Source organism: Strix uralensis, chromosome 1 (genome assembly GCF_047716275.1).
Source record: "Strix uralensis isolate ZFMK-TIS-50842 chromosome 1, bStrUra1, whole genome shotgun sequence".
Lineage (NCBI taxonomy): Eukaryota > Metazoa > Chordata > Aves > Strigiformes > Strigidae > Strix > Strix uralensis.
In genome coordinates, this window is record NC_133972.1 from 24,139,668 (window position 1) to 24,162,815 (window position 23,148).

At 38.2% G+C, this 23,148-nt stretch overlaps 1 protein-coding gene across 6 annotated transcripts in view; it reads left to right on the forward strand.

Moving 5' to 3' along the window:
• The window catches only part of CPNE4 (copine 4), a 249,363-nt gene that overhangs the window by 197,489 nt on the left and 28,726 nt on the right, over window positions 1–23,148 (forward strand). For all 6 annotated transcript variants that reach the window (XM_074860139.1, XM_074860167.1, XM_074860148.1 and 3 more), the window contains 3 exons: window positions 5,898–5,984; window positions 6,585–6,644; window positions 12,386–12,519. In XM_074860139.1, the coding sequence (XP_074716240.1) occupies window positions 5,898–5,984; window positions 6,585–6,644; window positions 12,386–12,519 (281 nt within the window). The remainder of the gene's footprint in view (window positions 1–5,897; window positions 5,985–6,584; window positions 6,645–12,385; window positions 12,520–23,148) is intronic.

Below are 23,148 nucleotides of genomic sequence, written 5' to 3' on the forward strand. Positions count from 1 at the left end.
TAAAAACACCTTCCCCCCACCCCTCCCTTTCTTCACAGGCTCAGCTTTGCTCCTGATTTCTCTACCTCCTCTCCTCAGTGGTGCAGGGGGCCAGGGAATAGGGGTTGCAGTCAGTTCATCACTGTTGTTTCTGCTGCTTCTTCCTCCTTGGAGGGAGGACTCCTTGCGCTCTTCCCCTGCTCCAGCATGGGGTCCCTCTCACGGGACACAGTCCTCCATGAACTTCCTCCGACATGAGTCCTTCCCAAGGGCTGCAACTCTTCACAAACTGCTCCACATGGGTCCCTCCCACAGGCTGCCGTCCTCCCAGCAACAAACTACAACAGCAGGGGCTTCCCTCAGGTTTATGGCCTTCTTCAGGCACAGCCATCTCTGCTCTTGTGTGGGGTCCTGACGGGCTGCAGGTCAGCATCTGCTCCACCGATGACCTCCATGGGCTTCAGGGGCACAGGCTGCCCTCTCACCATGGGCTGCGGGGGGGGTCTCTGCTCCAGTGCACCTCCCCACCCCCTCCTCTCTTCCACTCACCTCAGTGTCTGCATAGGTATCTCCCTCACAACCCTCCTTCTCCTAGGTTCTCCTTCTTAAATGTGTTATCACAGAGGCACAACCACCATTGCTAATTGGCTCAGCCTTGGCCAGAGGTGGGTCTGACTTGGAGCTGGGAAGCTTTGAGAAGCTTCTCACAGGAGCCACCTCTGTAGCCCCCTCCCCTGTTACCAAAAACCGGTCACGCACACAAACCCAACACAGTTCCCCCATTTGCCCAGGTATCTGACTATGACACTCGCTCAGGGCCTTTGCATCAAGTAGCTTTTCAGATAACTGTGCATGCAGGAGACGTTTAAGCCTTTGGTAATGGGCCAAGGAGTTTGTTGACAGCAATGGATAATTCCATGCCTAGCTTTATCAGGAGACAATCAAGTTCATCCAGAACTGTCTGCAACATCAGCAGTTGCTGCTGACCCCAGAGAGGGCAACAGAGGCTTCAGAGCAGGGTGAAGCCATATCAGGCACCTGCCACATCCATGTGATTAGGCAGCCAGTGGTGCAACCTCAGGAGTGTGGGTGAGGCTGGGGGGCCTTGACTGAGGAAACAAGAAATGCTTTGATTTTCACTTCATTCTCCAGGTGCAAGTTTCCAGAGGAAACCTCTGATAGTGAGGTTTCTTCTTCCATGGCGGATGTCTTTCTGGAACAGGAGGAAAAAAAACCCATCCTGTCCTCTGGCCTAAAGGGACAGCAGGAATAAACTAGCCTTTTAGGTAGGAGGAGATGCAGTTCGCTTAAAAGTGACTAGCTTTTCTTGAGGCATCAGAAAGAGATAATGCAGGATATAATGCTGCCTGATATCGATTGCATTTTTTTGCCCTGTCCATTAGACCGTGATACCTCCTTTGTCATTTACAAACTATGCAATTTGTTGCAGCAGCTGTACATGAAGAAACAAGAGAGAAACAAAATAATTGCAGGGGAGGCAAGAGAACATGCTAATGACAAGCCATAGCTCTCTAGCCCTTTCCTCACAGGATTACCTCATGTCCTGATGTGCAGTCGGTGTCCCAGAGAAAGCAATTGCTCTGTATCATGATTTCTCTTGCCTTAGGGTACATGAAACTCTCCTGACACCTTAATTTCTTTCTCTGAATAGCTTGTGCTATTGGTAGCCACATACCATCCAAACTTTTAGTTCTACAATAGTTGCCTGCATTTAGTCACCTCCATTTCCCTTTGCTGGTGTGTGGCATGGGTGGTTGCATCATTTGCTCTTCTCTTCTGAAGGTTTGGTAAGAAAAGGGGTAAGGATGTTTGGGAAGGCAGCATCCTTCACTGCAGAGAGTTAATATCTCTCATTGAAGGATCTGTGTCTCCTTATTACGAGAGGATTATGACCTTCCAAGTGTCAGCAGTAGTTTGTTGACTTTCATTGAAGATGTTTTACATTCAGAAATTTTCCACACAGTGGTTTAAATTTCAGGGTGTAAAAGAAACACCAAAGCAGTATAGTCTGCTATGAACACCCATTCATTACCAACATTTGCAACAGTACTTATGTTCAATTAACAGAATATGGTTTAAACTATATCACATACATAGTGGCTGGAGCACCTCCCTGTGAGGACAGGCTGAAAGAGTTGAGGTTGTTCAGCCTGGAGAAGAGAAGGCTCCAGGGAGACCTTATAGTGGCCTACCAGTACTTAATGGGGGCCTACAGGTAAGATGGGGAGGGACTCTATCAGGGCGTGTAGGGATAGGATGAGGGGTAATGGTTTTAAACTGAAAGAGGGTAGATTTAGATTAAAGGAAGAAATTCTTTACCGTGAAGGGTGGTGAGATGCTGGAACAGGTTGCCCAGAGAAGCTGTGTCTGCCCCCTCCCTGGCAGTGTTCAAGGCCAGGTTGGACAGAGCTTTGAGGAACCTGGTCTAGTGGCAGGTGTCCCTGCCCATGGCAGGGGGGTTGGAACTAGATGGTCTTTAAGGTCCCTTCCAACCCAAACCATTCTGTGATTCTATGAAAAACAGATTGCTTTCTGCTTCAGATTCACGCTGTTGTTTGACAAGGAAAGAGTTTGCAAAGCCCTGAGCTGCCAGGCATTCGGAAGAAATGTTAAGTGACTTTGAGAATGAATTCAGACTTCACAATGTTTACTATTAGTGTCAGGTTGCAGACTCTTGCATTATTTTCTGCTCAACTGAAACGTTAATTTAAGAGACAAAAATTAATCAATAAAAAACAGATACCAAGTCAATACTGGGAATGTAGGAACAGACTGAAAAGTGAGGTTGGCCTCACAGCACAAGCAAAATATTTGAAAATTGTTTCTCATTATTACTTATCTGCATAGAGCTGTATTCTGAACTCTGTTCCCTTTAGGAGAGGTGGAGATATGACAAGGCCTGTATAGGGAATTTCCTTCAAGTTATGCTTGTCACATCTTCAGCTCAAACTGTGGGAATTGCCAAGGTGGATCTTGGTGGGTAAGCGAAGATTAAGAGTTTTTTGTAAAACAGTCTTTTTTTTTTAAGCCTATGAATTGGGAAATGTCTTCTTCCTCCTCTACTATTCTCTTCCCTTCTTTATGCTATCTCATCAACAGATTTAATGGATGTAAAATTGTTTTCTTTCTTTCTTTCTTTCTTTCTTTCTTTCTTTCTTTCTTTCTTTCTTTCTTTCTTTCTTTCTTTCTTTCTTTCTTTCTTTCTTTCTTTCTTTCTTTCTTTCTTTCTTTCTTTCTTTCTTTCTTTCCTTCCTTCCTTCCTTCCTTCCTTCCTTCCTTCCTTCCTTCCTTCCTTCCTTCCTTCCTTCCTTCCTTCCTTCCTTCCTTCCTTCCTTCCTTCCTTCCTTCCTTCCTTCCTCTCTTCCTCTTTCTCTTTCTCTTTCTCTTTCTCTTTCTCTTTCTCTTTCTCTTTCTCTTTCTCTTTCTCTTTCTCTTTCTCTTTCTCTTTCTTTCTCTTTCTCTTTCTCTTTCTCTTTCTCTTTCTCTCTCTTGCTTGCTTTTTTTTCTTTCTGTTTTCCTACTTTCTGGGAATTTGCTACTCAGTTCTTTCCTTTGCTTTATTATCCACATGAGCGAATGACATGTTAGTGACTTGCACATAGAATATTTTAATGACCTTTAGATAGTTGCTGACAATTGTTATCTGTACATCTCAAAATGCATTGCAAAGGTAGGTGAACATTCCTAGTTGCATTTTACAGTTAGTACAGAAAAGCTGAGAGGCTGGCCACAGGCACAGATTTTTCTCCCCTGGAGTAGTCTTTTATGCTGCTTTGGTCCTTATATACCAGAAACCGATTACATGAATATAATGTTTATCAGGCTTAAAGAATACTTTTCCTGAGGAGAGGAATTATGTGCATAGTGTAAGGGTTCATATAGGTCAGGCCTTGTTTAAACATGCACATTGAAAAGTGTTCATGTTTGAAGACGATAAAATTAAGAAAGGGCACCTTGGACATTTAGGGGAAAGCAATGAGGTCTCTCCAGTATAGTTCAGTGTCAAAGGAAGGAACACAAATCCTAACTCCTATTTTTTCTCTCTATTTGATATCTTACAGTTTCTTTATAATATACATACAGCACATTTTCTCTGTAGGAATGCTCCCAGTAACTTTGGAGACAACTGTATGCTAAACCATTTTGCCAGGCAGTAATGTATTAAGATGCGAGTGGGCAGTGCTTTTGCCTTGCTGTCAGATTTTGTTCCCAAATATGAGCTTATTGCACTCTAGCATTGTGTCACAGAGCACTCTCTTTACTTGGAGAGAAAGGCTTTTATTTCTTAAGCCTGACTGCTTCTCTTGAGTAGAGAAAAAATGTTTATGGAGGATTTCCCCTGAACAGTTGGGCCTGTGTCTGCCTGTCTTCTCAGTTGGAAAATTCATTTCACAAGACAAATAATTGAGCTGTAGGCTTAACTGGGAGAGCAAGCAGATGTGCTTCCTGCAGTTGGAACATTTTTTTGTCTTTTCCCATTCTTCACTCTGTCATCTGTTTCCAGTAATACAGTGATGAAAATACTCCTCCTCCCCTGTGCAGAAAAGGTCTCATATTGCTCCAAAGCCATATGCTTTGCCTTCCTTTTTTGACATTTGACAGAAGCTCTAAGTTTGAAATACTTCAGAGACAGCCAAATAATTGCTGTTAGGCAATGGTTTGAAGCTTGATGAAATCACTGGGCTGCTCATAAGTTAAAATAGTTTTATGTGCTCAAACACTTTGCTCAGACAGATCCTGTATGAACGTCTTCACTACAGACATTTATGTAACACTTATGAAGGTCTTCACTATAGGCAAAATATTGTAACACTTGAGACAGGCATGTTTCATTTCAAAATGTCATAATAGGGACTTTTAGATAACAGGTCATCCTGGTTCCCTTTGGAGATATATTATTTATGTTACCCAACATCACGTTTTCTCCCAGCACTTGAAAACACCTCTCTGAAAGAAGATAGTAATGTTCTTAACCATATTTAATAACACATTAAAGATACAAATCTGGATTTACAAATGCCAATAGGTACTTGCACGTACAAACGTATATTTTACTCCTGCAGTAATAGGCATGAATAATATTGTAGACGTTAGAGGTCAGGGTCTAAAAGCTTGGCCTTATCAATCTGCGTGAAACCAGAGGAGGGCGGAACATTTGAAATGGAAGTAAGACTCTGAGAGATGTTATGATGGGAACAAGAGATTGTATTTCAGTAACAAGGTAGGATTCTTTTGCTGTAAAATTGACTATTTGTAAATAAAACTAATCAGAACATTTTCAAAAAAAGTTTTTAATATATTCTTAGGGATAATTTTCAAATATATCAGTAATTAGTTAACTGCATCTTTGTGCACTTTTTAGTGATTTTTTTTAACTTTTTATTTTACTGTCAGACTTAAAGGAGGAACTATTGCTCTCTTTCAAGAGAGAGTGACATGATCCCTGATCAGAATTTCTCCAGTCATGAGTTTAATACAATACACCAGTGTTACTGTGTAGGCAGTTTTGTAGGTAATAAAATGCATCAGGTTGCTCCTTCCAGTATTTTCATTTGTATTAAGTTCCGTCTTTTTTACCCTTCTTAAATGATCTCCAAAGATCCTCAATCTTGCTTATGTAACACCTGAACCTACAAGATTGGAAGACGACAACACACCAATCTGGATATCTCCTTTAGTGCTGCTTCCACATGTATATGTTTGAAGACAGATGTTTGCCCTGGGCCTTTTTCGATTAAGATCATCCTCTGCATAGTTAACGGTTTTCATTTTCTCTTCTGCGTGCACCATTGTTTGATAGAATTTAGTCAACTGTGGAAATCAGATGGTACCATTTTTGCTAATTATTCAATTTGTACATAAATTTTCCTTCAAGCAGTGACTGCTATTTTTCACAGGTACAATGGGAATGCATTAACCCCAAGTACAAAGCAAAGAAGAAGAATTACAAGAACTCAGGCATCGTCATCCTTAACCAGTGCAAGGTAAATACATGTTTTGCTCTTTGGCTGTTTCTTTACTAAGCTCTCAGTGATATATTTTAATGGTGTTTGGAAACATAGACAGCAAAGTGGAACTGCCTGTCAAATAGCAATGGAAACTGATCCACTACAAAAAGTAAAGACAAGGACTTGAATCCCAAAAGTAAGCTGACTGTCCCCAACTCTCTTTCATTTCTCTTGCCCTATTCCTGCTGTTGTGCAGTGCAGTTGGTGGTACTAAACTATTACACCTACAGGCTTGCCAACTGGCCTTTTGTGTGTTTCCCTTCTAATCCTTCCATCATTTCTAAAAAATTGCTCTTGTTCCTCCTAAACCAATAGCAAAATTTCCACTGACTTACCACTGAGAAGGAGCAGAGCTTGGTTCTACTTTTGATGTGAATTTTCCTTTCTATAGTTCTAGAATTTTGTTATTTTTTCTGTTTACAAATTTGTTTCTGTCTCAAACTATATTTAATGCTTTCTTTCTTTACCTTATTTTCAGCTGGTTGTTTTCTTCCTTCCAATTTACTTTTTTCAGGCTTTTCTCTGATGTTTTAGCAGTACACAGATAATTTGAATGTCTTGCTTTCTTGTTTGCAGATCCACAAGATGCATTCCTTCTTAGATTATATCATGGGAGGCTGCCAAATACAGTTTACAGTAAGTGTCTTATTTCTCTAACTTATTTTAAAGAAAGGGAATCCCCTTAGATACTGATTCATTACTTTCACAGAGGAATGATTCTTACATGCCGTTCCTTGGTAAATTATTAAGGTCTTCTTGCAAAATGTATTAAGCCCAGAAAATAAAACTGCTAATGTAGTAAGATTTTTCTTGCACATGCTGATTTACTTTCATGTTTTGCAGCAATGACAATCACATTGCAAAAGAACTTCATACAGGGGTGAGAAGCTAAACTGGTGTAGCCCCACCAATTCCATCTGAGCCACACCCAGTCCCAAAAGCTGGAGCACTGTGACAGTGCTGACTGGCCTTTGGCTTTTGAGCCTCAGTTTGTTCACAAAAATTTCAAATTCCCTTGCTAGGACTCTGTCAAAGGTGGGGATTTCATCTCACCTGCCTTTAGCTACTTAAATGTTAGATGTCCTGTTCATCAATCCTGTGGGCCAGTCTTCCTTTCCAGAATGAGTCCTCTATTAAAGCAAGTTGTTTCCCCTCTCACGGTGCTAGAATGGTCACAGGCAGAGAGATAGTCCAGCCAGGGACTACCCTCTGTCAGTTTGGTGTAGATGCTAGGGTAAATGCTGATGTTTCATACCTCAGCCATAACTACAAACAGTAAGATGGCACTACAGGGTGACACGGTTGTAATTGAGAGCAAATTCAGAAGCTATTCAGTTCAAGGAACAGGGCATAACTTGATTTGCAGAGCTCTCCATAAACAGAAATATAATATTTTGCATCCAAATAATCATTTTTAGAAACATTTAATGCTGCATGGTTTTGATTTCTTTTTAGTTTTGATATTTTGAATCTGGGAAATAATTAATATAACGTAACGTAACGTAACATAACATAACATAACATCATAACATAACATATATTTCCTATAGCATAGGAATACAGATTGTGGCTCAGTTCTGGTCTGGTTTCTGTGACTTCTAATTTCATGCCAGTTACAGGGGTAAAATCTAATGCTCCAAGGTAATATTCTTCTTCTGAAGATCTTCTCTTTTCCTGTTTGTGCCCTGTTTCTACCCCCAGCTATCAAGTATCATACATCGGGTGCTACTGAGAAGTTCCATTTCACTTTCTCCAGACAAGCCTTAATTTTCAAAAAAGATTTAACAAAAAAAGAAAGATTTTTTTTGTCCCAACAGAAAGTTCCAGCAACAGCAGCGGCTATAGACAGTAGGGGATTGTGTTCTTGTTTACAAATCAGCTTTTTCAGGCGTAAAACATGTACTTTGCCAGTACACCTCTCAAACTCATTGAATAACACCCAGAACTGAGGACCTGTTTCTGGTTTTGAAGGAAATACCTACTGTAGTGGACAAATATCTTTATTGTTGTCTTCTCTCAAGCAAAGCATCCTGTGTAATTACATCTCTATATCCTCTTTATCCAGCTCCTCTTCTGTTATGCTCACATGCCTGCAATGCCCATTTCTCCTCCAAATCTGAAACTCACCAATCCCTGGAAACCCCTTTAATTTATTTTTCTTGACATTTTCTCCCTAAAACTATGACTGGAAAAACTCAACTATCACATGTGTTCAAGGTCATTAACAGAAAGGCAGTAAGGTCTTTAAGTAATATTTAAAAGCCTTTTCTAATCAGGGCAGGTGCTTAAGCAATGCAAAGACTGGTTAATATGCATTTTGCACAACTCTAGCTCAAGTGCAGGAACACTGTAACCATTAGAAAGTGTCTAGGGATATACATATTATTATGTTACAGCTTTTCAAACTCTTTTTGATTCCTCCTAAATGTTTTCCAATGGAAAAGCGAGTCCTTACACGGCACACTGAAGGGTCATGGCAATTTGCTTGCCTTTCATTTACTTGTTGCAGATTTCCTATTAGTAGGCTGTGAACCACAAGTTGAAAACTGCTGTGTTAAAATGGATAGTATTGCTTCTACTATATTTTACTATTTTAATATTTCATTTTGCTGAAATGAAACAAAACCATTGAAAATAGGAGACTTAGGTAAACTCATCTGCAAGGACAGGCAATGAGGACCTAAAGGAAATGAAAGATCCATTATGTTGTGAACTGCAGAGATCCCTGAATTACTGCTGACCTCAATGGTAAATCCACCAGCTACAGTATTGTGTAAACTCATCACTATCAGTTTTCAACCTATGTGGACTAAAGGGAAGACATTGTGGATGTCTCTATGCCTATAGCTCTCTTCATGCATAACCAAGTGGTTCTACTTAAAGATCATCACAAACTGACTCTCCACATATTTTACTTCCTCCTGCCTCAGTTGCACCAGTCCCCAATGATGAGAGCAGAGGCTGGTTGTGAGATGTGTTGCTGTTTCCAGAAACATATCAGAGATTCTCCAGTGGGCACTGAAGCAAAAGGGTGCAGCCTACAGTGTAGATATTCAATGCTCCCTTGCTTTCTGCACACATATAATCTCTTTTTCACATAGTCCTAATCTGGTTAATTCAGATCACTGAAATAGAGGAGGCCTACTCCTTCCACCTTCCCAGATTTCCATTTCTTTTAACTGCAATGGATCTGGAATTGTTTGAAACTCTCCTGGTACATGTATTGTTGTTGTTGTCTTAATATTAATGACATTTCTATTGAGTTCATGCTGTGTACAGGCAGTACAACACAACTGTGACTTGCTGAGGGAGGGAAACTGGTATGCTAAGCATATATTTGATAACAAAAAGCTGTAGTATGATGTACTTGCTAATTTAAGGCACTAATGAAGGCTTTGGTGACTTCATGCTGTGTGTTCTTGGGATACTTTGTATGTCTATTGTAGGAACATAGTTTGTAGTTAGAAAGAATGTCTCTGAAACACGAAAGTAAACTTTCCCTTCACTTAAAGGCATTTATTTAGAAGCTTTCATCTATAGAGATCAATAGTGCTGATTCCAGTTCACTATTTTTATGCACTGCTTATTGCAAAATGGTGTATCTTTTATCAGACTGTTCCCTGCTGCAGAAGAAATGTTCAGAAGTTGGCAGTGCAAATGAGTAGTCAGAAGACATTTTCATCACTTTAGGAAATGCAGCAGAAAGGATGTGCAACATGTGTAAAAGTAACTGTAATAGAAAGATATATTGGACAGATTCTCTCTCAAGCAGGTCATGGTATTGGGCAGGCCAATTCGTTGCTGACAGATCTAGCAAGAGGTCCAAGCTATGTAGGATGTTTTCAGTGCATTGAAAATCACCTTTTTACAAAGCTAAGGAAAAAAAAGTAGTAACAGTGTACTTATTGCTGTGTTATGCTCTTATTTAGCTGTGGGAAGATGACTGGTACATTGGAACTGATACATTTAAAGATACACTAATAAAAATCAAATGTATGCACTGTATGTATGCACATACTTTGCTGCCCACAAGATTATCTCAGTTGTGATATTAGCCTAACTTCTGTGATATGTTAACCTAGTTTTACAAATCCTTATCCTATGTATTTGCAAAGACCTTGGTTCTGCTGGGTCATGCTAAAAGAGCAGAGCTCTGCGTTGTTATTTTGGAATCGTGGCAAGTAACAGCGGTCATCCTTCTTAAAAGTCCTCCCCTTGGGAGTCAAACAAATATTTGGATCAAAGTCAAGCACACTACATCCAAGTACAAATATTCATAAAAGCTTAATCATAGGAAATTAGGGTATTTTTTGCTTATCAGAAGATCTCTACTACAAGGACCGTTTTCAAAAAGGAAGCTTGTCTGGGGAGGGTTTTTTTCTTTCCCAAACACTAGCAACAGACGTTTTTCCAAGCTCATGAAACCCACTGCTTATTCCTACACTGTGCTCTTGTTTTCAGATAAAAAGCATTTAGCCATGGCTAACAGCCACGAAGGAAGGCTTGTCCAGTTTTCTCTGATATATCACTCGAGTCTTGTTAATGTCTGTTTTGAGATTAACAGTAAAAATGCCTACTTTTAACAATTTTATAGGAATGTCCTTTGTTTCTCTATCATACAGTGACATTTTTGCCCTTTCTATAATCAGAACAAAAAACTAAGGTTAAATTAATATCAAAGAAAATATACATCTTTTTAAGAAAATATGCACACCTTGGCTAAGATTTTTTAGAAATGAGTGTCCCAAAGTTAAGCTAATCCATACAAGTATCTATGGATTTACCTTAGGTTTCACAAACCACTAGTGTTTCTTTCTTCCTCAGTTACATACATTCATGCAAGTGAGAACATGAGAGGTTTCCCATTGATTTATAAAAGTTAAATCAAGCTATCATTTTCAGAAAAAGATCTATGTGGAAAACAGACTCACTGCTTCAGTGCATGAACAGTGACTAGGGAAGCAGAGGTGAAAGATTACCTTATCTGCAAGACAAACCAAGCTCATATCTCCTGACTGAAAAGTGGTTGACATGCCAGCGGTTCATAGTTGATCAAGGTGACGAAGGGATTTCCAAGCTAACTAGAGCCCAGTGAAAAATATTTTTCTTCAGCTAAGAGATAGAGGTGGAAAATCAGAAACGGTGCAGAAAAGCCATGTTGGGTTGACCCAGTATGATTTCTCCCTTTTAGTTTTTAGCAACAAAAAATAAGGAGGACTGTGTCATTTTTTTAAGGGAGAATGAAAATGTCATGTTTCATTTTCATTTTATAGCTGCATAAAAAGTCTTCCTTGTGCCAAGCAGAGGCTCCAGCTGGGGAGACTGCAGATTTGTAGAGGCAAGCTGGGACTTCAAAGTTCTTTTTGCAGCTTTCAGCAAGGCTCTTACCTGTCAACTGCACTGTAAAACTGAAAACTGAACTCTGTGCATTTGTCTATTGAATATCCAGGTATAACAGGTTTTTTGGAGGAAGAGGTCATTGGACAAAATCATAAGGCTGTTTGTAAATGGCTTTTTTCCCTCTGAGACCCTTTGGAAAAAACCCAATTAGGAATTCCTAGAAAGCAGTATCACAAATCCAGAAGAGGGCTTTCTGGTCCACAACAGTCATATCACAGGAAGATGCATGCCAGAGTATATCTTCAGTGAGAAGTACAAAGAGCATTTTAAAAGGGAGAAATTCATTTTAAGAGGATTCATTAATATTTGCTTTTTCATTGAATGCTTCTCACAATCTTCTTTAAGCTTTTTCAACACAAAAATCTGTGCAGGATTCAAGCTTTATTTTTACCCTGCAGCTCACCTTTAAGCTTGCTACCATTTATGAAATTGGGGGAGTTAATTATTTAATGCTTAGATGTTTTGAAGACAAAAAATACCAGACAGGCAGTATCTACTACTATTACTACAGCCACAGTAAGGTTTAAAATAGCTAAGAAATGTGCCTAACTGGAGTTTAAATTTATAGTTTTAGTAGGACTTTTAACTCTCTCAGGACATTTTTGCTGCAAAGCTTTTATTACCTGAACATCACCTGAGCTGAAAAAATTTAATTAAGTATGAGAACCTAGAGACAGTTAATTTCATTCATTTGTATTAGAACATAATTTTCCACATAGAGTAATAATGCAGTTCATTTTTTTCCTAATTATGTCATTTTAGTTTTATTATCTCTTATTTTATAAGCTGCCATTTACTTTTAGACATATTTATCAATACTATCCTAATTCAAATTTGATGAAGTACGTTGTAAAATTACCTTTGCTTTAAGGCTGAAGTCTCTACAGAAAACTGTTTCTGGTAAAGATATATGGTTGGTGTGAGTATACTTATGCTCAGAAGAGCTCCACAACACGTTGACTTTTCTTCTTTTCTAGGTAGCTATAGATTTCACTGCATCAAATGGTGATCCTAGGAACAGCTGCTCACTGCATTACATCCACCCCTATCAACCCAATGAGTACTTGAAAGCATTGGTAGCTGTTGGGGAGATTTGCCAAGACTATGACAGGTAAATAACCACATTTGATAACAGAGTTGTCTTTAGAAAGTATTTTCACAGTGTGAAATCAATGACTGCCTGCTGCCAGCTGCGGTAGCTCCATGTTTAGTAACTTAAGAGAAATGACTGCACATCAGAAAGATTAGTCGACCTTAACATGCTTTTGAGAGTGACAGTGGGTTTAGATTAACTTCATGGTAATGAAAGGTCCAGTTCTTGGCCATTTGGCTGATACACGTGTTAAGTTTCAGGTTTGCATTCACATGCCAAAATTGCATGCTTGAGTGGATTTTTCATGTGCGTTAAACTTGAAGCCTATTTTGCAGATGCTGATAGCATCCTTTCTGATATGCTTGGGAGTCTGGTTCTGTCCCATCCTACAGAAAAGTGATCCAAAGATGTTGTGTTTGAAACTGAATTTGTAGTTGCTTAAACTGCTTAGTGACCATGTCTATTCTTAGAAGCAAATGTGTGGTCTTTTTCAGCATTCTTCTGGTCTGTTGAATATTAGAGTCTCTTCTAAAATAAAAATTAAAAGATAGTGATAGTGTGTGCACACAACATACTTTTAAATAAATAAACAAATGCAAGTAATTGGGACAAATATGCTTTGATTACATTATGTACTTCTGTTGCTTTCAAATAGGCTGCCTGCTTTTATCAAATTAATTGCCCATTATTAATCTAATTACCAAGTGCATTTCCTTTAAATGTTCTTTGTTGGTGAGGAATAGTATCTTACACAATTATTCTTTCTAATCTTTGCACATGTAATAGACATCCACCCACCACTTTGCCATATGTAAATACTAGATCTCAAAAAAACAATGGTATTTCCAGTCACATTTGAATTATACTTTCTGTATAAATTGTGGAGAGACTTAATACTGTGGTTTGCATGTTACATGTCACATATACCAATTAGCCTGCTCAGAGGCACTCCCATTTGCATGGTAATGAAATGTCTTCTCAAAGAAGACTGAGGCAAATACTACCCTGGTATAATTTCTGTAAGACTTTGATGGTCAAACTTAGCCAATGAGTTTGAGAAAATTAATATTTTATTCTAAGTGACCTGACAATTCTTCAGTGATTATCCAGTAATTTAATAATTACTAACAATAACTCAGATGATTAATATAATTCAAAATAGGGAAAGGAATAAAAAAGGCTGGTTTATGCACACAGATTATTTGATTTTATCACTTAAGGCATATTTTTTAAGAAAATTAAATAGTTAAGTGGTACAGTCCCTCTTGTATGGAGATATTAATCCCAAATTGGGATTCTTCTCTCAATACAGCATATTCCAATCAGTACAAAAATAATGGCCAGTCATCTTTTAAATTAAATCATCAGCATCATTCAGTTCTATTGTACTGCAGAAAATGCCTATTGATGCTGATCAGCACAACTAAGGTTGTATGAGCTACGGACTAGGGCTGAACAAAAGCCAGATTTTTTTTTTTTTCCCAGAGAAATATCACCTTTCTGGCATGTGTTTGACCTGTACATGCTCTCAAGTTGTGACATTATATATTCCCATGGGCAAGTTGATTCAATATGGTTGATGCTTTCTGATCAAAATGTCAAGTGACAACCTTTTGAATCCAGCAAACTGGAAATTAAAACTTATAATTTCTCTAAAGAAGAAAAGAAATTAGGAAAAGCAAGCCTTCACACAAAATAATCTACAGGTTCTATACAGGAGTTATTCTTCTGTTTAGTTGCAACCTTGAGATGTATGAGCATATACAACCTATAAAGCAAATCTTCTGTATATACATTTTTCAAAAAAAAGAGTTTCAAATTCAGTAAAAATCCGAAATGTGGCACAGATCCATAACTGCTCCAGTGAGCTCACTTGTGCTTCAAATGCTGGAGTAGGATTTCTGCTTCCAGGTTAAGATCAGACAGAACTGAAAACAGAGGGACCTGCTGAACCTAAGAGCTGTTTAGAGCCAGAGTGTCATCATTTGCACAGGGGCAGTAAGATTAAAATATGAGACCACAAAGATGCCAGTGCACTTACCTGAAGTTTTATAGTTTGTACCCATCAATTATCTCAAATAAGCAGAACTGGCTGATTTCAGTCCAAACCAAAGAAAATGGATCTCAAGATTAATGTATTTACATCATATGAAAGAATAGTTGGAATAAAGTAAAATCTGTTGTTTGCAATGCTTTTTTGCATTCCGATAGCACAGCTGTTGAATGCTAAGTACTTTTGCTACACATATATGAAAAGACTGCTTTTTTATATTTTAAAAAAAGCCTATAGCTATTACTTAAAATGCTTCTGTAATTAGAAACATTCAAATTTATTTTTAATTTAGGAGAAATTAGATTCGCAAGTAATATAGAGAGAGACTACAGGCAAAATCCAAAATTTTCTTTTATATACTCTAGTTAGTTCTGTTGATCAAGCCAAATCTTCTCATAATCTAGGTTTCTGTACATATCAGCCTAATATAATATATCGCTATGTAATTAATGCTCCAAATTAAGTGCTGCCTCACATCCCTTGATACAGTGGAATAATCCCTGCTCATCCAAAAGTCCATTTATCTGTATGGTTCAGAGATTCCTGAAACAGTTAAATGAATAGTGCCATTCTGCGTAGTTAAGCGTGAAAGAATATGATTCATTATTTCATCAGCAATATTCAGAGAATGAGAAACAGACTTTGATTATTATCCGGATTGTAGAAATGCTGCAGTCCTGTAGGAATAGGCCAATCTGATAATGGTATGGGAAATGGAAGAGCTGTTCACCTGCACAAAAGACTTAATACTTTATCTATATGGTGGAATTGTTTCAGGCTATAACAACATTTGTCATAAGAGGGAAGATAAAGTTTGTATGTGATATAATCAGTGGCTAAGCAACAGCAGCAATGGATCATAAAGGAGGGAGAAACATTCATTAGTTTTAAGGAATTAGGCTCTAAAATGTAGTTAAAAATACTGGAAAGGGGAAAACATTAAAAACTTATTATTGAAAATATTTGGTAAAATAAGCAGACAGCTCCATGGAGAAGAATTTATTTTAAGATAAATGAGTCATGAATGTTTAAAGATGACATCATGAAGCAATAAGTGAGAAATATATATTTCCATTTAAACATTTTCACAAGCTTTCTTTTATATTAAGAATGATATCACTGGTATAATTTTACCTTGAAATTGAGCCAGTCTACTCCACCTTTTTGTAGCATAGATGAACAGATGAAAATGATGAAAAATCATTGAGCACTGAAGAGTTTAATATTAAAAGGATCTGCTTCTGTATCATTCCATATTTATTCTTTACCTCAGTAATTTCAGTATTGAGTTCTCTGGATCAGAAGTCAAACTAAGTGGTTTCTGACGATCAGCAATATCAGCCTAGCCTGGATCCTGAAAAATAAGTTGATCGCTACCAAATGTGCATATATTCCCTCTACACGTTTTGAACAATGAGTTAGCAAGTGTACTTAAGGTAGATGAGGTTATACTTAGCTCTCTGTGCATGATGGCTGGTGTAGGACTTCTAACCTTCACCGACTCTGAACGATGGTTTTGGCCACCCTTTTGTTTTGGAGCCTGGTGGAGACCCCTTCAAGAGAATATTATTTTCAAAGGATATATGGCAGGTGTCTTTTCTGGTTGAATACCCAGATATGAGGAAAGACAAACTTATTCATCAGTTGAAATATCAGACCTGTGGACCAAAATTTTATAAAGCCATGAAACTCCGGTAGTTATATAGTAATAATTTTGAATGTGTCCTGTTTTCCATGGCAATGATTCCCCAAATACTTTTCATTTGTATCACAAAACTGCCCCCCCTGCTTTGTAAGCCAGAGAAGCCTATGGCTAAACTGAGGAATCAGGGAATGTTTCCTTTCGCCTGTGTCCCAGCGTAAAGTCTGGCCACATCCTGACTGCAAGTCAGGACCTGACCTACCTCTTCTCTCTTCCCCTTCTCATATCCTGACTTTCATCAAAGGGAAACAGAATTATGTGGGCAGGGAGGAGCTCTCGTGCTCTGCAGGAGGATGTACCATCTGAATAACAGCAGGGAGACTGCGCCTGTGAGCCACACAGCGCAACACAGCTGCCTTGTATAAGCAAGAACCAGTACTCAAACAGTACTGAGATGTGCCCTCAGCACATATATGTGCACATTGACAAGTCTCTTTCCATTATTATAAACTAATATCTATAGATAAACAAGTACTATTCCCAAGATAGCTGCAGGTGTGCTGTGAATCTCACATGTAAGCACCTAGAGCTATATACCTAGACACACACACACATATATATGTATTTACAACTAGAGTTTTACTCATGTGTGTATAAATATATCGGTATGCATATAATATATAGGTATTATATGTACTTATATATGTAAAATATATATGGTTAACACTTAACCATGCAGTAAAAAAATTGATTTCTCTTTTATGCTGTTTTATAGCTTCCCTCTCTGCAGAGCAAAGCCATAAGTCACAATAACAACAGTGCACACAGTTTATTAAAATGGCTGGTCCTTTGATCTTAATGATTTGTTTTACCGGTGCTGGAATACAACCAACTATCTGTGAATGTAGCTCATCTTTCATTCTGCTGTGATTGCTGTCTCTGGCAAATGAAAAAAAAGGGCTGAAATGGGACTGTAAATAGCTTGTTTGTAAGGATAAATGCTGTTACATGCACACAATGCTAAAGGCTGAAATAATTCCTAAATGATCTTACATTATTACAGGTTTTAATGATGATATTGTGAGTAAAGCTCATGGCAAGTCTTGAAAATCTGCTCCTCAGTTTACAATCTGATTTCTGCAGTTAGTAGCTTTCCTTTCTCTTCTGCTTATTAAGAGTCTCATTATATGACATTAAATATTTATCTTTGCATTAAAACCTCTTTTTTGATTCAGCAAGATACTAGAATTTATTATCTAATCCCATTGAATTCAGTCCGACTCAAACACCAAAGTATTATGCAAAATATAGATGGCACTAAGATGGAGTTAAGTGTCTGAGTGTTTGAACTTTATTCTTAATCTTTTGCCCCACAACCAAATGTTCAGTGCCTCCTATATACCTGGATGATCTTTATGATTCATTTTTAAATATAGTTTTATATTTGTGCATACCTTCAGAGTTCTTCACTGGGTTAATAAAAAGTGCTCACAAACGTGTGAAAATCAGCTTTTGTGTGGTCAAATCAATACTGATACCTCGAAAAAGACAAAGGTTAGATGTGTTTTATCAAATATTTTTAAGCATTTGTTGCATTGGATATTTATGGAACTTCCCATTCTTGATGGGCCATCCCCATTCTGATCTATGCACTCAACTCATGATTCCATGTGTAGTTTTATAAAATGATGTCATAAAACTGGTCTTCATTTTATTTGTATTCAGAATCTATTTCAAAAACTAGTTCTTAATTATTTTAAATCTCTGTGTCTGTTTATCCACTCTTGCAGATCCTGCAGATTTTTTTTCTTTCCAAGAGCCCTTGAAACACATGGAGATAAATTTCATTGTTTCATGACACTAATGTCCTTTTTCATTTAGACAAATAGCCTCCTTAGCTCTAAATACTCAAGTAGCTCCTTAAAACTGACATTCACACTGAGATCATATGTTAACAAATAAACTGCTTGTGTAAAACACACTTGTCTAGCACCTCCCCAAAGGCCACTAATGAGCAAAGAGTACATTATTCCTGCAAAGTGCAGAAATTATTTATGCGTAGAGCTCTGTAAAATATTTAAGAGTGAAAATTTAAAAACTGAGTTACATTCCACAAAAGATATTAAAGTCCTGAAGTCAGTGTGAGTTTCAACATTACCTTCTGCAATCAGTGGATTGCAGCAGTAGCCGACTAGATGCAAAAGTTCCTCTTTATGATTTCTTCTTCAGTACTTTAGGCCTGAGCGAGTGTGTTCACTCTGATGGAAAACTGTATATAAAACCTTCCTTCCTTCATGCAATAAAGTGCACTTGAAAATTGAGAAAAAAATTGAAGGAGAATATAAAAAGACCAGGTACTCTTTCAGTGTAGATGTAAGAAAGGAAAAAACTAAGTCAGATGAAATGTCCGTCTGTCCCAGAAACACATTTCCTGAGGTACCTAGAGAAGGGCAGTTAGGGAGGAGAAAGAGGACAGGTATGTATAATGCAGTACATGTTATGGGAGTCATATATAAATCAGTGGGATTAGTCCCAAATACAAAGATCACCATGTACTTAAATGCTGTGTTTTGGATTGGGGGTTTAAGTGGAAAAGAGATCCCGGAGTTTACACCTTGCAGTCTGCTTTATTAATCAGAACCTCATCCCCAAGAATTACTTAACAGGTCATTCATCCTGAAGCTATGTCAGAGTTTGTGGATGAAGACTCAGAGAGTTACCTTGGCTAGAGCGATCTGAATTAAGTACCTTCAGGTAATTTTGCCAGACAGAAGGAGGAAAGCAGAAACTTGCTTTGGCTGAGATAGTAGTATAATAGTAGTTCATTAAAACTGGGGCGAAAGAATGATGCCTAGAATAACTGGCACTATATGCGACATTAAATATTTCATGAAATCCCTACATAGAGCTATAGATGTTAAAATTTAATCTACCCATGCAGATCAATAAATAAAAATATGCTTAATTATTAAGCATCTCTCTTTATCACTTTAATTACAGAAACAACCTTTCTGGAGGCTGTTAAGCAAAAAAAGCTGATTAGCATATCTAAACAAGTTTAAATTCCATGGGGGAAAAGACATGAATCTTTTTATTTAGTGCTTTAATAGGACCAAATTTGCATTGACATACAACAGAAAAAAAATAGAAAACAGTAACCTATACAGAAAAATTTGGAAGCTTATGTTTATCAATAAGCTCTGGAGTGGGTAAACATACTCTGAAGTGCTTGGATAACCCAGGATTAGAACTGCACTGTGAAACAGCAATTGCTAATACTTTTAATCACCAAAAAGGGTTGAAAATCCTTGGATTTAACTGTCGAGGACCTAGGCTGGCAAAATTACATAATATATACATACACATATTTAGTAGTTGCCTTTGCAGAACCTGTACTTGCAGACTGTTGCCACACAGAGGTTTCTACAATCACTGCTTTTTATCCCAAGAATCAGTACAGGAGAATTAGTCTAGTACAACTGCCTTTTCCCTTACCAAGTTTTCATCTTTGTGTCTTCTTTATGCTGCCTCTTCTTCCAGGAACTCAGTTCCTATGCCAGTGTATCAGTCACGAGCAGTCCCTTTCAAGTTTGTTAGCAAAACCACTGCTTCCTCCATGTGATTTTCAGAGACCTCTGCTGCATTCTGTCAGCTGGTAGATACGTCAAAATCTGAACCTTCTGCATGGCTTTTCTATTCAGTCTTTACTATTTCTCAGTTCAGCTTGAAATCTCCTCTGAGGAAGAGCTTTGTTCTGTGCAGTACTTGACACTTCTCCAGGATTGTGCAGACTGATACTGTTGGGATTTCTCTGTCAGCATTTCTTTTAGAAGAGAATTACTTGAAGTATAAAATCCTACAAACTTTATGTGAAATTGCATACCACGTACTGCTGTAGAGACTGGACATCTGTGTAAATAAATATTAATAAGTAAATAAGCATAAATAAAGGAGATGGCAAGTTATCTTGCCATTTTCACCGATGCCATCTGATACTGATCTGGTACATCTTTAGTCAACACAACCATTTCCACAATTTCAGAAGCATGAATTTCCTCCTTGCATTGTTAAGGATATAACTATTCTAGTCATCCACTCCATTATATTAGTATAGCTGAGAAGCAAATTATTCCCATTTGGAAACCCATCTTCGGGGTAAATGACCATCATGTTCTAAATCTTCTCATGCAAGTTTCCCCCCTTACAGAAAGTGAACACCTTTTGCCTGAGTCAACCTTAACAGGATGTTTGTGGGTCAGACTGCTCACAGTTAAAGCTAGGCAATTCTTGTGAATTAGGCTTCATTTACTATTTTACTGTCCCCTCCAAATTATTGTGAAATTAACCTTGATCAGTGATTCCAGATCAGCAGATGAGCAGAGGGTAGTAGCCCATTTCCTCCTGCATATTCAGTGATGCCTAGCTGAATGTTTAGTCATCAGTATATTTCACTTACAATTTTGCTCTAACTTGTTTTGATAGTGTTCTTCATTTTGACTTAATGTCATTTTGATTTTGGTGGAATTATATCAACAGCTCATTTGGTCACATTAAATCACAATATAATCTCTATAATGGTTTTATCCTGCTCATCCTAGAAAGCTCATTTGTATCTTGAGAGCATTTGATGAGAAATTCCTCTGCCAGCACCTCCCTGCATACATATGCCTACACAGTCCTGTATTCCTCTCTTCCCAGCACACCCCTTATAGGTAGGTATTTTCTGACAGAAAATTGTTGCAGAGGAAGGTCTCTGCCCAACCCTTTCCACTGTAATTCATAAAAAAGGACAAAATTATGTGCATACATAGCAAAGCTTTTGTTCTTGTGGTTGCTTAGTGCGGTATACCCTGAAACTTGAAAGCCATATTTATGTTTCAGGGGAGCAGGACCTCACCGTTGTTCAGTCTGGGGTTCTTCATGATCTGCACCTTATGTGACAGAATTCATCCTGCTGCCTGCAGTGTTGCCTTCAAGTCATGCCAGGTTTCAAACATCTGAGATTACAGCCTGTGTGACAATGACCTTTTCAGTGATGGTACAGTTTTCTATATATGATCTCACAGATATGATAGAGTCCCACTAGATAGATAAGGTTTTGAAAGGTACAGGGACATATGTTCAACCCCTTAAAATACATAGAACTGTCTGGAAACTGCCTGGTTTGGGAAGTTAAATGTAACTCGTTGTAGCTTCTTGCAGCACCCCCTTCCCTAGTTTATTCCCAGTTTAAAAGTCCCATTTCTTTTTCAAGATTCGTTTTACTGAATTGGGTCATTCATGTAGGTATAAATCAGGTCATTGCAATTTATTTGTCATCTTGCAGGGAAGCTTGACATTTTGCCTCACCTTCCTGAGTATGCCATTTTATTAGGCTATCCTTCTAGCAAGTGATATATCTCGCTGCCATTTCATTTTGTTTAACCTTCTCCTCCCTCAGGTTCTGATGACTGTTTTTTTTTTTGGTGGGTATTTACTTTTCCCCAGTCTTGGAATTTCTGAGTTCACTTGATACTTTTACCCTGCAGAGCTTCTTTTGCAATTCTTTTAATGTTAACAAGGGGAAGTTTAAATCCATTGTACCTGGATTTGGCTTTGTTAGTTATTTCATGAGTTGATGCCTTTTGGTGGTTAGCTTCAGGGAATTTGTATTCCCCTGCTTTATTAACTATTTTCCTCACAGATGAGAGAGGTATTCCCTCATATTCTTGAAACCCAATTACATGACAGTACCTATTTCTCAGTATTCAGCAGATTCCAGCTCCCCTAAGGTGACTAAGAGCTGTAATTAAAGATAGCGAGTGAATTTTAATGTCAGGATTTTGCACGTGATTGTGTAACATCTCTGTGACAGACCAAACAATGTTGCTGTTGCAGTGATTTACCATTGATTTACATGCTCCCAGCTCTCTTTTGTGACCAAGATGTATGATAATCAGTTCATTCTTGCTGCTCCGTTAAAAATCACTGTGCATTATGGACTGGATGCCAAGCCTTGTTAGGTACAGTGAAAGCTTGATTAAACATGCAGTAACCTGGCCAAATCCAGAGATGTGTTGTATCGAACCAGGTACAGCCACACAGTGAATATGTGGTGACAGTGTAGCGGTCCACCAGAGAAGAATAGGGGGAGAAAACTGCTGCTGCTGAACTCTTGTGGTCTTTCTGACTCTGGGGCAGGCTGAGAGCTCGACCATAGCCTGACTCTACCCCTGGCCTGTCCTGGAGGAGCACAGGTCGCTGTGCAAGACTGCAAGGGGTGAAGCAAATGGGCTCTGGTCCCTTCCACTTAAATGGTTTTATTTAGCCCTATTCAATCATACAGATCATGTCCTTTGTTTACCTAGCTCTGCTTGCAAAGCAGGAACTGAAAATGTTTAAATATTTCAGATGATTTCTGTATTTTCTTTGGAACTGCTGCTAATCCCTGTAAGCTGTTATGATTCAGAATTTACTGGCATCAAGCCCTTCTCAGATAACTACTAAATAATACACTCAGGAACATGATTCATTCATATGCTTTAGAAAAGAAACACTTAATTCAGCTCATATTCTTCCAGTTCGCTCCCTGAACATGAAAGATTACAATTTTAATTGAGTTTAGAGATGACTCTATTTTGTTTGTGGCATTTGCTGTTTTCTCCTTTTTCTTTTCATTTCCCCTTTCCTCTCTCTTCTCTCCCTCTTCCTGTTCCCATTCCCCTTCCCTCCCTTCTCCCTCTCAACACATTCACACTTTTTCCAATTACATGTGTAACAGACACTCCCATTTTATTTTGGTAACTTGAAATTTCTTTCTAACAGAGGAAAAATATCTGATTTCATCACAGGAAAAGTATGTAGAGCAGAGCAGATCCACCCTTTATTCTTTTAAGATTGGAATTGAAAGTGAAAGGCATAGTAATTGATTTTTGCTGCGTCCAGCATAGTACTTTAAAAACATCTCCCTGGT